At 38.3% G+C, this 14,518-nt stretch overlaps 2 protein-coding genes and 1 long non-coding RNA gene across 9 annotated transcripts in view; 1 reads left to right on the forward strand and 2 right to left on the reverse strand.

The window, feature by feature from the left end:
* rnf13 (ring finger protein 13) overlaps positions 1-4,927 on the reverse strand; it is a 52,902-nt gene extending 47,975 nt beyond the window's left edge. The window contains exons 1-3 of one of the 3 annotated variants that reach the window (XM_044201072.1): positions 4,721-4,927; positions 953-1,199; positions 515-595 (exon numbers count right to left, since the gene is read on the reverse strand). In XM_044201072.1, coding sequence (XP_044057007.1) covers positions 515-595; positions 953-1,066 — 195 coding nt within the window. In that variant the 5' untranslated portion in view covers positions 1,067-1,199; positions 4,721-4,927. Of the gene's footprint in view, positions 1-514; positions 596-952; positions 1,200-4,078; positions 4,229-4,720 lie in introns of those variants that run through there. The other 2 variants (XM_044201071.1, XM_044201073.1) reach the window with 2 other exon arrangements.
* A 474-nt stretch (positions 4,928-5,401) lies between these two features.
* Positions 5,402-12,388, forward strand: LOC122878359 (protein ANKUB1-like). Its single transcript, XM_044201084.1, has 6 exons — positions 5,402-7,583; positions 7,943-8,086; positions 9,639-9,855; positions 10,356-10,470; positions 10,590-11,525; positions 12,212-12,388. The coding sequence occupies exons 1-6, from the start codon at positions 7,494-7,496 to the stop codon at positions 12,291-12,293; spliced, it is 1,584 nt and encodes a 527-aa protein (XP_044057019.1). The 5' UTR covers positions 5,402-7,493; the 3' UTR covers positions 12,294-12,388.
* Positions 7,864-14,202, reverse strand: LOC122878360. 5 transcript variants are annotated; one of them, XR_006378459.1, is made up of 5 exons: positions 13,915-14,202; positions 12,215-12,433; positions 9,382-10,444; positions 8,401-8,443; positions 7,864-8,077 (listed from the first exon to the last, which is right to left on the reverse strand). It is a non-coding gene; the product is annotated as an uncharacterized LOC122878360 (long non-coding RNA). The 5 variants fall into 5 exon arrangements; XR_006378458.1 differs by lacking the exon at positions 8,401-8,443 and having other exon boundaries at positions 9,382-9,454; positions 9,694-10,444; positions 13,915-14,199; XR_006378460.1 differs by lacking the exon at positions 8,401-8,443 and having other exon boundaries at positions 13,911-14,201.
* Positions 14,203-14,518: the final 316 nt, after the last annotated feature.

Below are 14,518 nucleotides of genomic sequence, written 5' to 3' on the forward strand. Positions count from 1 at the left end.
ATCATAAAACATCAGTTACATTATAGCTGTTTCCAGGTGTTAGTCCTGGTTGGGCATGATAGCAAGTTCCATTCCAGTCTTTTTAATCTTAATAGTGAACCTACTTTTTTGTTTACATCTGGATACAGGCTGTGTTTGAAGTTGTAAAAACCACCTAATCACATTCACAAAAAGATCACATACACATTTGAATTAATATTTCATGTCTTCCTAATTCTAACAAAAAGTAATGGTTATTTTGCTCACTTCCCAGTACATATATGATCGTTTTATCACAAAAACAATGCTGAGCTAGGAATATCCCCTTCCTCTTTAACCACTATCTTTCTCTTTTTTTATGTTTTCATGGTTAAACTTTAATTCAGTGGAGCTGTAAAGTGGAAACATGCTGGGGGAAAAAAATCTAATCAGACATCCTAAAAACCTTGGAATGATTTGAAGGGTCTTGACATTAAATCTAGTACAAATCGGTTCACTAGCTTGTTAGACAAACACCTTTGACCTCTGCACTCACCTTCAGTCCGTCGCTGGGTAGCCGATAGCCAAATCTTGCTGGCAGGTCATCAAAGTTCTCTGTTTTGTTGTCAAATGAGTACTGAAAGACGGAAAAATGTATTTTAATTAATTACTTTTGTTTCAATATATTTTTTGGAGGCTTATGCATCATCAAACCGAACGGATATTATCTTTATTTATCCAAGTGATAAATGTAATCATCCCCCACATAAAGCTTCACAAAGTGATTTTTGACCATTAGGGGGCATAAAGACACAAAACACAGGCCTAAAATACCTATCACCAGTTGTTATTGCTATCCTGTTTGCAAACAAAGCAACATGTGCATCCCATTGGTGGTGTGTTTCTGCATAGGTGGGGGTGGAACTGCATTACACTGTTATACTATTGTTGTATGTTTTTATGTACGGTCCTACATGTATTAAGAATTACTCACAGCGGCGATGTCGGCCTCCACAGGCAGCAGGTTGAGGAAGGCGAAGAGCTGAACAGTGAAGATGGTATAAATCTGCGTGGCCGACAGCATCAGCATTCCCAGGGACAGCAGCATCTTGGCATCACATTACAACCCCCCGCTGCTATGCCACTCACTCATAAACATACACAACCATAAACACACACACAAATGACCATGCACACTGGCCTGCAGTGGAACCTCTATATACCGCCTGCTGTCGTCACACCTAGAAAAGACACCAATGTTTGGATATATGTAAAGCCTTAACTCACATTCACTGATAAAATAGTGTTGATATTTCTTGATTTAAATGTACAAATTAAGTAAGGAACAAGCACCTGAAACATGTATTTAGAACAATGCTGGTATCAGAAGCACCTCACTCTTGTCATGTAAACACCCACATTAAAATAACAATTTATTGTAAGAACAGATGAAACCAGGATTACAGTTTAACACAAGATGTATTATTTTAAGATACTACAAGCTAGCTAACTGTACTGATCTTGCACAGGATGGACTTGAGCACTCAACTTTTTACTGGAATTCTCTATTGACAGTGACATTTATGGGAAAAATTGTATTGTCATTTACTTTCGTCATGAGCTACAACAGAGGAACTTTCATATGCAGGTGTGAAGGTGTCTGTCATTGTTGCCGTGTTAAGATTTCCATAAAGATGTCCATATTTGGCTCCTATCACCAATTTTGTCATACAGATTAGCTGTACTGGGATTCAGCTGTCAATGAGGTGGACTGTTTTATGCTATTTTCAGGTGTTCGACTCGTTCCGATTGCTGCAGCAGTGCACTGTCCAAGCCTCGGTCTATTCTAATCCTGCGTCTGGTCTTTCGATTATCTCATTCACATGTGTACAGCCTCTGGAGGTTCATGTGAAGTGGAATTTAGTCAAATTTCAGCTTGCAGAACACATTTGGTGAACGCACAGATCATACATTTCGATACTGATTCAATCTACTGCAACAGTGTCAAAGCAGAGCTGATATTTTGGACAACAGCATACACTCAACAGTTTGTCAGGAGAAGCTTGAACACATCAAGTGTCAGTGACTCCTCCCTACTCACACTTCACTGTTACTTATGAGTTAAGTTATACAGACTTCCTGAAAGTGCTGAAAATACCTTGCAAAAGCAATGTACACTCTTTGGAGACAATAGAAGACAATAGAAAAGCACTGACAAGGGTTTTCCACCAATTTTTCTTTGAGTAAATGTTCAATAAGCTAGTACCTTGGCTCAGTGTCAGGACTATCTTGCTATTAGCGCCTGTGAGGCTTCATGTTTGTGTCTGTTATGTTTCTTAGCTAACTAGTTGCCTCATGAAGACTAAAATGAGCTTCAGACGTAACATCACAGCATAAAGGGTAAGGTAAGGTAAGTGGAGGGCAGCATGTGGTCAGGTCAGGAGAAATCACCAGACTTTACATCACTGAGCTGTGTTGTCAAGCTGCAAAGTAGGGAAGCAGTGCTTGAGGATTACATGGTCTTGGTTTGTTGTTTACATTTTGAAGACAAAAAAGGACGTTTTCTAATTAAATCAATACAAAATGGGTGTGTGAGTGGCTGGATCTGGTCAGAGTACTCCCTAAGGCTTCCTGTCTTTTTCACTTCATTGCAATAATAACTTTATTTAAATAGCACCTCTAAAAAAAAAAAAGACAGACAAAGCAAGCAAAACACGATACCAATGCCACCTATCTAGTTTAAATAAGTGGAATTTACCTATTGTACTGTAGCAGTAATGCTTCAAACAGATCACAAAACACAGCTTTAGTAGCACCTGTCCTCATTTATTACTAAACACTACACTGCGTCTAAGCATTTGCAGTCACTAAATTGCTTCAACTCAAATGTAAAAACATGCAAGAATCATTTTGGCAAAACATTTTCAGACAAATACGTCCTTTTTTTTAAAAAAAGGAGGTGCAACCTTGAAGGGTAACTTGTAATATCCTGACTGTCACACTGTTGCCTCAAACTAAATAAGATTTTGTAAGTATCTTTTACAAATACTATTTGTCATATTAAAATAAAAGTATACTTTTATGGCTAATAAAAAAATTATTTTTAATACTAGTAATTAACTAAACTGTGCCCAAAACTGATAAGCCCACTGATGTATCTTTCAACAACAGCTAAATATGAGCAAGTCTAGACCTATTCATGAAATAACATTTGTCCAATCTGCACAACTCACTTTAAAAGTACTGAGGTTCAATTCTAAGCCCTGATCACATCTGTGTAAAATGGGAGTGAGGCTTGATTATGTAACATTCCAACCCTACTGTCCTACTAATGCTGCTGCTGCCATTTCCCACAAGACACGGTCTTACATACTGAGCACCTCCAATAAAGCATGTTGCCCTGTGAGGGCATAGCCTCATTTCCTCAATCAAGAATAAAAAAATAGCCAACCATCTAATTATCATCACCATTAAAGGGTTTGGAGAGAAGGTGCAGGGAAAAAAGTTTTTTTTCTGTGTACAGCGAAGTAAAATTTTAACCCATTTCTTAAAGTGTGTCTCCATTGATTTAACCGTACAAAGATGACAACAAGAGATGGGTGATATTGACAAATTAATATTGTGATATCTATGACAACATCATCCCAATATTCATACATTATCAGTGTATTAGAATTCACAAGGTAATGAACTTAACTCTGATCATTCAAGGATCATCAAGAGACAACAAATAAATTTATATTAAATGTGGGAGATATGGATCAAAGATTCTATTAGAGTATATGTTGTTTTTATTATTTATACAGGAAATTTAATTGAGGTACTGTTTATAAAATAACATAATGGCAATGTCTGTTTTAGCAGAATTAAGTACCCAACAAATTAAGGCATTTAATTATATTGATGCAAATACCCTGTGAATCCAATAATGCAATGAAACAGTCCTGCCCACTGACTTGTAATAATACAGGGAGAGCTGCACTCAATAACCATTATATCAAACTTTTGTCTTACAGTATACATCATCATATCACCCAACCCTAATTTATTTGCACTAGATGTCAGTATCATACATAATTTCATAGATGAGTTTTAGAGGATTACAAACATGTCTTCCTACCTGCAAGGTATTACTTATGATTCTCGATGAAAACAGTAGCTTACATATGCGACTCAAATGCAAATTCTAAAAAGTATTATTACATGAGATGCCCAAACTATGCGGCAGGAGATACAGAGGCATTGACTTACACTAAAACTGGCTGAGATAGGGACTTCACAACCAGGGGAAGTGAAAGCAACATCACTCATGACAACGGTAAGCAGGTGATGACTAAACATCAAATGACTGCAATAACATTTTCTTACAATAACACTATGAGGTAATAGTGAGATGGCTAAATGTACAAACCAGTGTGAATAGAGGATAAAACAGCAAATGACAAACATGCCGCCAACCATTGCCAACAATAACCGAACATCAGAAAATTGCGTTAAACTTTATAACCTCAAATCTGAGTGGCTAATGTTAGGTTACGGCTTACACAAGAAACAGTTTTTTTTACAAATATAGCCAGCAGCGTTAATGTCAAGCAATTTGAGATAGCTACAGTTATAGGGGATATAGTTATAATCATAAATAAATGTTCTGGTGTGTAGACACCCTAAAAGGTGTGCAGCTAGCTACGAAAACAGAGCGTCCTGTAGCCGTGTTAGCATGATGCTAACATAGGTATCTAGCTGGCTTATCGTGGGTGTTTACCTTTATTTCTGCCTGGCGGTTTATCTTGTCCAGGAACCTACCTGCTGGCAGGGACATCGCTGTCCTTTACTATACGTCGTATCAACGAACATGTACAACACCGAAGATTTTGGTGGGTACGAGGATATGAACATAAACGTTACAATTTAATCCCCATCCGCTAGCTCCTGTGAGAGCGCAAACTTCCGCCACATGCACTGCTCTACATTCAGCTTCTGATTGGACAAATCATCTGTCAATCATTCTATTCCGGAAATGACTCCAGACGTAAACATATCCACGTGATGGCACAAACAAGTTGCCTTTTACAGTCGCATGAACTGCCTGAACCTAGCAGCTAGCCCACATTTACATCTTTATTAAAGCTGCATCACTGCATTATGAGATTAACTGGCAGCACAAGGGAACATTTAAAGAAACTATATATTTTACGTGGAAAAAAGTATAGCCTATTATGTTATTCAGCACAAATGTTGTCACCCTCCCCCCTAAAAAAAGTCTTGAAAACATTTGACACTTTTAAATCTCTAGCACCATCTATAGTAAATGGGTTGCATCTTCTTTTTAGGGGATTCTTTGTGTATGATCAGTGTTTGTGTGCCTTTTTATATAGATGCCAAGGACCAGAGGTGGAAAGTAATAAGGTTTAAAATTTACTAGAATACTAGTACAATTGTGGGGTTCTGCAGGCAACAATACCTATGTAGATAATAGTTACTTCCATAACATACAGTAAGTTGCTAAAATCTGATGCATTGTTACAAGTTCTCAAGATTACAGTATATATGTATGAGTATGACCACATAAATCATTAAAACTGCTGACATCAACATTGCCACATTGTGTGTAATTTTATCATATTGCTTCTTTTACTAAAGTAAAACTTCCGAGTACATCTTCATCACTGCCAATGGCACAAGTTAAACTTTCTTTTATTAATATTGTTAAAGTTGTTCAATTTAATCATCCATAAAATAACGGAAATTACAGTGCTCCCTCCTGATCAACCAATGCTCATTACAGAACATAGAAATAAATACCCATAAAATAAAACCATAGATATCAACAACATAAAACTATACTTCACAATAAAAAATAAATAAACAAAGTATAAAAGAACCATTCAAACAATAGCATAAAATTAAATTATAATCTAAAATTAAGTAAAACTAGACTTCAAATTCAAAGTTCAGTTGGGTAAAAAGGAGCGGGTGTGCTCTGCTACAGGAGCCTGAAGGTGGTATGTCTTTCTTTTATTTCCCTTTATGGGTTATACAACATTCATCTACATTTCTATATTTAGATTTCATTTGTGTTCTGATTTGTGCCCGAGAAACAGAAATCATCACAATGTGCAGGTCATGAACCTTGAGAAACAGAGTCACTCTTTGCTCCGAGCCAAGATTAAACATAAAAACACAGTAGACGGCGTCAGACTTTATAAGGTCAAATGCAAATTAGCAGCTCCCCTGTAAAACTATCAAGAAGAACATTTCAAATTACTGTAGCATTCCTCCAACACAGTGTGAAACCAGTGGGTAGTCCTTTTGTTTCCCAGTAAAAGGCAGAGCGAAGAGCTGACGTAAGACAGTGTTGGGGTTGGGGCCACGTTTCCAACTGGGGTCACACATAAAACTTGTTAGACTTATCGTACTGTAAGTTATTTTAGACATAAGAAGTGTAAAACATGTTTAAATAGCAGATTAAATAATATATTTCAGTTTGCACCTGAGATTTTTTCCCCCAATATTCTGATTTTGAATTGAAGAGAAACCGCAGTCCACTCAACAAATGATATAGGCCTACTTTACATGGAAATGTTAAAGCAGAATCAAGCACCAGAAACACAATTAAGATGCTGTATTCTACTGTGAATAGTTTGTTTTGAGTTGTCTGTATTGCTGTGTAATGTCTGCCTCAGATAATAAGTCTATAACTACACCTGAAATTTGTGACTGAAGAGTGCAGGCACGTGTGGTGAAGTCTAATTGTAAAAACAGAGGCAGGTCAGGTGTACAGATGACATGAGACTAATTCAAACTCCAGTTTTGTGGCTCAGTAACTGGCAATTGTCACTTGCAGCGCAGCTTTTTATTACAAATGTCTACAAGTGCTGAGATAGATTTCTTCTTTGTGCTTTACAATGTAATCAATATATAGGCCTGTATACGTTTGTACTATGTTTGTTTCTGGGGGGTTTTCTCTGTAAAGTCATTTGAGACTTGTTGTGATAAAGAGATACATAAATTACTAAACTGCACTTAAGTACCTAAGCACCTAAGTAAAAGAAAAATAACATTGCATATTTATACGATGGCCAATCCCAGATGTGTTTTTTTTAATTAAATTACTGTTTTTACCAATACAATCACCAACATTTTTTTACCCTTTTCATTTATTTTATCTTAATTTCTTGCTCTTTGAGATTTTCCAATTTAACTTTATTTGAAGGATTCTATGCTTGTCTCTGGGGTGAGAAACATTTACCACCTACTGAAGAAACCCTTTCAAAACCTAAATGGGTAAACTTTAAAAACTCCACGTTGCCAAGCCAAAAAGACAAGTCATGGTTAATCAACTTCTATACAACTGACATTTTAGAAATATAATTTTTTGGAAGCAACTATTAAATCATTTGGATTTAAGAGCTTTGTCTTGTGTTGACCCTCCCCACCCAACTCCTGCTCCCCTCCCTTAATGACTTTGCCTCTCACACACTCCTCTGTCCCACCAGAGCACGACAAAGGAGCCAAACGGACGGAGGACGGATGACATGAGGGTCTTCATCTGCTTCGACGGTTCCTGTGAGCCTTTTGATGTCCCTCCAGATCAGACTGTGAGGGCCATGAAGCAGATGGTGAAGGTAATAAAAAGCTAAAGTAGTGTCCCAGTGCTATCACTGTTAATGGACCCTAATTTCTTGACAAGTTTTGACTGCATTTTGAAAATCTGCCTGATGATTTGGACGTGTTACTAGAGGGAAAAGAGACTGTCTGATGGGTTTATCACATCTTCAGCAATATGTTACTTGCAGTTGTCTGTTAGTTATTAGTTATATGTCAAGAAAAAGCAACATTTCTCCATCACTGGAGACACTTTTATTCTGCTCACACTGGAAAGCAAATGCAGCTACAGACACTGAACATGGTCTATTAAGAACTTTATTTCTTTGTCAGAACTCTATTACAACTCCATAAATTTCCACTCTGTCCCTCTCTGTAGGATAACTTTCTTGTGCAACTCTCCGATGACAAGCAGGTCCGGCAGTACCTGGAGCTGAGCTACGGTGGTGCAGCGCTGCAGGACAGCTGGGCTCTATGCGACGTGGGCATCACAAGTGGCAGTGCCATCCAATGCCTGATAAAGGTATTAAAACATCAAAAGGGTTTAGAGATTTGGAGCTGTGTTGGGATTTGCAGTAAATACAATCAGCTTACAATGATGAGCATTGAGAGAGGATGCTGAAGTGCATCTTTGCTTTAGGCCTAAACTTCAGAAGCTATTTTTAAAAATGTGTTGGAATTAAACTATATTTTATTTGCACCAAAACAAAACATTAAAGAGTAGATGTTAATTCAGAAGACTTTTGTATGTGAAAAACTGGAAAACCTTATCGCTAATGCTACCACAACTTTCAAATCAGTTCAAATATTTTATGAAAGTGATGTAAGTAATCTCACCTTCAACGTTCCAACCTACAACAGACTTCTTTTTTGTGAGATTCTAATGCCAAAGAAAATAAGTACTTTCATCAATTTCCAGGGAGGTCAGAGGTCACTTATACATCTTCTACTCTTGGAATTGGTGCGTATTTAGTTAATTTCTGTATGCAGCGCCTATACGTTTCCCCTCACTCACTACATACAATCTTTTCACTTCAGGGCTGCTAAAATTAGCATCTTACTGCATACATATTAATTGCTTGGGATTATTTCTCAACAAAGACATCCTTTTTACAGTGAGTGAATTTTATATCAGACTGATGCACTAATAGGGAACAAGATGTTCCCATGTGAGCGGCAGCTTGGAGGGAAATGAGTTTAGTTTAGTTTGTCCCCATTACTCGGTTTTTAGTATTGGGACACATTCCAGGCTCATCACCAGGCAACCTTGTATAAAAGTTGACAGTGGTAAGCATGTGTGTGCGTGTCCCTTTTCAGCTTTTGTCATTTAACATCCTCTAATAAAAATAGCTGTTTTCTACAGGCTTTTTAGTGTTTCGGTCCAATTTCACTATCCAGACTTTTGTAAGTTTTGGTCTGGGCCACTTTGCTTTGACATTTCACGTTTTTTGTTTATTTCAAAGATAAATTTTTGCCCACTTTAATGGGTCACCCCTAGTTCTAAAATGTGTACTTATATACATGTATTCAGTCAAAATCCTTTGCATGCAAGTTGGTAAATCATGTACAGAGCTTTTGCAGATAGATCTATACACGCACATGCAAAAAGCATCTTGTGTTATCCAGACAATTCAGTGCATACAGTATATTTCAGTCTGTTCAATAATATAAGGTGCCACTTACTTTTAAGTGATTGTACATAATGTTAACCACAGGGTGGCAGCAAACTCCACTTAGCTTGTGTACTACTTTTGGTGTATTTTACAGTAAACAAAATATAGATAATATGTATAAAATGATGATTAAAAATAATAATACCTGTCACTCTTGTGTTGTGAGGTAATGGTTGGTACATGGTGGTCATGGAATGCCCTTCATCCAATCACAATAGCTGCAAATAAAATACAATTGAATTAACTAAAAAACGTGAAAATGACTCATGTACCTTTGACATGGGTTTGGTTTTCAGGTCAACGCAACTTCAGCGGTATGTGATATTTTTTAGATAAACACAGGGATTCATCTTGTGACTTTAGTTACTCTTTAACTGCAAGGCCATTGTAATTATTTTTCAGAGTGAACAAAGGCCTGTGATGCGTGTGTTCAATGCTGTGACAGGAGAAACCTTACCAATCATGGGAAGCGAGGCTCTTCTGCATATGTCCGTTGCTAGACTGAAAACTGTGGTGTCCATGCAAAGCGGCCTGCCTGTCAGCACCTTCAGACTGAGCACACTTACTGGTGTGCAACTCTATGACTGCAACCAACTGCAAGACTATGCCATTGAAGTGGGTATGGCCTACTTTCTGTCTGTGCTGCTATATGATTGATGTGTGTAGCTTCATAATGAGTGCTATGTAGCTAATTATTTAAAAATGTGTGAATAGTCTAGCAACATTTTCATTAATTCAGTGAAAGGTTAGATATCATGTTTGCTATTGGCTTCTAAATGAACTACTTTAAATTGTATAATGTCTCTAATGTGTGCTGAATGGCAGTTGGTATGAACTGGGTATTAGATACAGAGAGCTATATTGTTAGCATTCAACACGGCCAGTGTCGACAAGGTATAAACCTAAAAGCTTCAATATGATAAACAAAATCAGTTATTTTAACCTACAGATTACTTTTCATGTCAACTGTTTCTAAGAACAAGATGCAAGAGATCTGCACTTTCACATGAACAAAGAAAAAAGTTGCCATATTGCACGTTACAATCTCTCTGTCTCAAAAGCCATGCACAGACAAAATTGAAGTTAAAACAGAAAACATCTATTTTGAAATTAACAAAGGCACTACTCTCCGTTTGGACACGTGGGATGGGTGGGTGGAGTTCCTCCAGGGTTGCCTCCTGGGCCACAGATTGACAGTCCAGAGCCACCTATCAGAGAAGAAGCCAGTAATGAGGTCAGAAATTCCCTACATGAATAAAAGTGTGACAGAACTATTGTTGTGCAGACTATCCAAAATGAGTTAGAGTGCAATCTAACACACACAAGTGAATCTTTCTTGTTCTGCTTTTCCAGGTTTCAGCTGCAGGTAGCACTCTGCATCGCTGCCTCTTTAGGCCACCTGGATCTGGCAGGCTGGCTGCTGGAGAGGGGGATGCATGCTGAGGAACCAGTGGGAGTCCATCCGTACCGCCAGTGGTGCCACCAAACCGCCCACCGAGACACCGGAAAGTGTCCCATCCACATAGCTGCAGAGAGCAGTCAGCTCCTCATCCTCAAACTCTTCATCACCAAGAACCTTTTGACCTTGGCTTGTCGGGACCCTGGAGGTCATGACCCTTTGAAAATTGCTATTCAGCGTGGTCACAGGGATTGTGTACGCTACTTAGCCAACAAGCTGTGCTCAGTAGTATCCCTGCCAAACATGTCGCTGCCCATGCGTATCTACCTCCAGATTAAATGCTGGGTGAGTTTGGGGCAGAAAAGGGCAGCCTCCAATCAATGTCAGTACACCAGCGCTGCCTTCTGCAACCCCAGGGTGGGGGAGACGTTGCTGGTAGATGGGTTCAACCATCCAAATATGTCTTCCAAGTCCAGGAAAGCTGTGACCAAACCAAGTAGAGGAATCAAGGCCAAAGCTTGGCAGCCCTTACCTCCCACCAGCAACTTACTCTCAGTATCACACCTCCCCTCCAAAAGGGCACTGCCCCAACTACCCACTCTGCAGTCTGTGAACCCTGGTGACTTTAAAGAGATACAGAAAAAGCTGGAACAAGATGTGAAAAGTAGAGAGGATGGCTTATTGGATGAAATCAGTAAGGAAGACAGCAGCTTATGCAGGGGCAAGTTTATACTCCCACCAATTACCAGCAGAGAAAGTATTCCCAGGCTGGTGTTTGTGGGTGCATCATCAAAATCTTCCCATATTCTGACTGCGTCTCAGGAGTCCTTCTCTCATTACTGTGGCCGAACACCAAGAGAAAATGCCATAAACTGCTTGACTATAGCCAGGTCTCTATCCTTTGTATTGTATATGTTCATGAGCAATAAAAACACATCCTGATTTGTCTCATAAATGCCATCTTATTTGAGGTTCACGGCAAAGGATAGTTATATATCAGTGAGGCAAAATCTGTTTTACTTGTAGTCAAATTATTCACACTACACATAATTTTTTGTCTGTAATTCTGTTTGTTACCAGTTGCTAATTCAGTTTTTGAAGAGATGTATTCACTGCCCTTGCTAAGCAGGGTAGTTACATTCACTTTTGTGTAAGTGGCACATGTACAGTAACTCATTAATTAAGTTAAAGGTGCTGTAGGGGCTTCTGTAATGAGACTGACCTCTGAACTACACTTTACATTTTGTGCTACATGGTTGGATTTGGTGGGAAATCTGAATATCTAAATAACTTTGCGGCACAACGGGAGATTTCTTTACCTTACAAAACAGGAAGATGTTGCTCTGAGGTAATGTGTAAGAGAAAGGAAACATGGAGAGATGGCAGAAATGTTCATTTGAAGAAACACCTGCACTAACTAAAATACTGACATAAAACACAGGCTATCGACTGCCTTATTTTTTGACTGTAGTTATATACATGATATGAGTGTCACAATGCTTGTTATAGATGTTAATCAAATGACATACACGACAGCTTTAGTTTACTGTGTGTAATACATGTTTCTCTTATACAGTACCTTCACAGAGAAGCCTTGGTTGAAGCAGCTAAGCATAGCACGGACCCTGATCAGGAAGCGTGTCCCCACCATGGCCTGATATTCATGGAGACTGGTACCACAGACAAGTCCCATCCAGATCTGTCACCCATCAGCCCAACTGCATGTGGATCTCCCATTGGCTGCGTGAAACACTGTGGACAACGATGAATCCTTCAGAGTGACAAATGAGGAGTAAAACTGCAAGGAGAGGAAGAGGGAGAGACAGCACCTAGACGCACATTTCATACAGGACACTCTCACTTTGTTTGCTGTTAACAGAGTAACAGCTGTTAACGGAGACTCAGGCCTGCAGTGTGGTTCATACATTTCACTGATAAACCTGAGAATTATACAGAGTTACATCAGGCTTCAAGATCAAATGATCAGTTTTTGTTTCGTGTCTCCACTTCTGCCCATATGCATGACCTCTCTCTCTCTCTCTCTCTCTCTCCGCGGAGCACAGTATGTTATGTATGTTATGTTAACATTATTAAATGAATACTCACTAAAAAAAATAGGGCAAGCTCTAGTTACCAGATATATTTCATAATCTAGATCTATAACCAAATCACACATCCTGTTGTACTAATGGCCTATATGTGTCACTGTCTAGTGGCAGTGATTGTAGTTACAATATGTACTGTAGCTATAGCTTACTGGATTGAACTCTCTGGTCTGACCATGTGCCCTGACATCTTTGGTTACTTTGATTCAGTGGGACATATATATAGACATATACTGTACAGATATTTTCTTTTAAATTTGACTTACTTACACTATCAAACACTGATTGAAGATATGCTTTCTGCATATGAAAAAAGATAGATAGTGCTAGCATAAATTGTAAGACAAACAGTACATTGCAAGTACACTGACTGCTACAAGTTACATTAGAGTGATCAAGATCTAGGCCATTTCCAATATAATTAAAAGCCACAAACAAATGTTAGGATTCATGAAGATTCATGAATGCAATGTATGTGTTTGACATAAGTCCAAGTAAGGACTAGCCTTGGAGTTAAAATGACTTGCCTTTGGTTGAAATTCAAGGCTAAGAGCACTAACACATTGTATCTTCTGCCCTCATTATGTGTGTAGGTGCACATCTATGCAGCAAACTAAACACACTTCCAATAAAGGTTGAAGACAGCGGTTTGCCTTTGAGGTTTCTACTGGAAGCAATTGTGAAACTGTGAAGACAGTATTGGACAACAAATTCAATGATATTGTTAAGAAATGAGAAAATTATGAGATTCCATAAACAAGAGTTAGACCAATTAGGTATTGTAAAAATTAATTAGCACAGTAACAAGGAAACTGGATTTATAAAAGTATAAACTAACCTAGCTGTCAATAAGTTGTGTTTCATGTAAGGAAGAAACCAAGTATCACCAGTGAAAGACCAACATTAAACTCTCACAGGAAGTTAGACGCAGTAATTAATCTAGTAAACATACACAAGGTCCACAAGGGTAAAAGTAAAAAGAGTAAAATACATAACAGTTAGCCCAACAGTAATTTAACAGTTAACGTTAGTTAGAAAGTTGCATTAGCAACACATTAGCCTCAGACAGCTAGTATAGTGGCTAGCTTAGTTAGCAGTAAGCTTAACAAAGTTCGTAACAACATTCTACAAAGTAAACAATCACATAAAGACTGTAAAAAAAAGGAGTACCTACAGATAATGCTCCAACAAGGGCATTTGGGGAATAGTAAACGATGTCTGTGGATATTTGCCTGGACACAGATCTGACAAAATGGTGGATGTAAGATGTCAGTTAAGCAGCAACTGCTATAGAATTGTGGTGGCAGCAGTTTCTACTAGCAACAGAATGTCCAACTGAAACCAACTGCTGGTGGCAGAGTAGGCCTACTGTTTATAAACTCTTGCACTCTAAGCACTTGACTGAGCTCAAACTTTTATCTGTGGTTAAAACCAAAAATAATCTACACCTGCAATTCTGTCTACAAGTCTGTTTTTTTTTTTACCTTCAATAAAAAACTTTAATACGGAATCTCCCTCTCTTCCTGGATCAAAAAAGCCCTTTACCAAATTTTCAGAGATTGAGTGCTGGCTTGCATACAACTAGAATTATTTTTTTCAAAAGATTCTGGCTCACATGTTTTTTTACTTCCATCAAGGAAGTGCCTTTGAGCAAAGCTGATGCAGCTTGATCTTTCTTGAATGTTCCTCCAATATGTAGTTCATGTGCTACATTCTCTCCCCCCTGACTAATATATCTGCTGTCACTCATTCAGTTTTATGGTGCCTACTGTGGGAGA

The sequence above is a fragment of the Siniperca chuatsi genome, linkage group LG6, assembly GCF_020085105.1.
Source record: "Siniperca chuatsi isolate FFG_IHB_CAS linkage group LG6, ASM2008510v1, whole genome shotgun sequence".
NCBI lineage: Eukaryota > Metazoa > Chordata > Actinopteri > Centrarchiformes > Sinipercidae > Siniperca > Siniperca chuatsi.

Bases quoted from the DNA above. Each gene is read 5' to 3' on its own strand.
- LOC122878359 (XM_044201084.1), top strand. From the start codon at position 7,494: ATGAGGGTCTTCATCTGCTTCGACGGTTCCTGTGAGCCTTTTGATGTC. The intron at 8,087-9,638 runs GTATTAAAACAT...ATTATTTTTCAG, and splicing joins CCATCCAATGCCTGATAAAG to AGTGAACAAAGGCCTGTGAT. The intron at 11,526-12,211 runs GTCTCTATCCTT...TCTCTTATACAG, and splicing joins AACTGCTTGACTATAGCCAG to TACCTTCACAGAGAAGCCTT.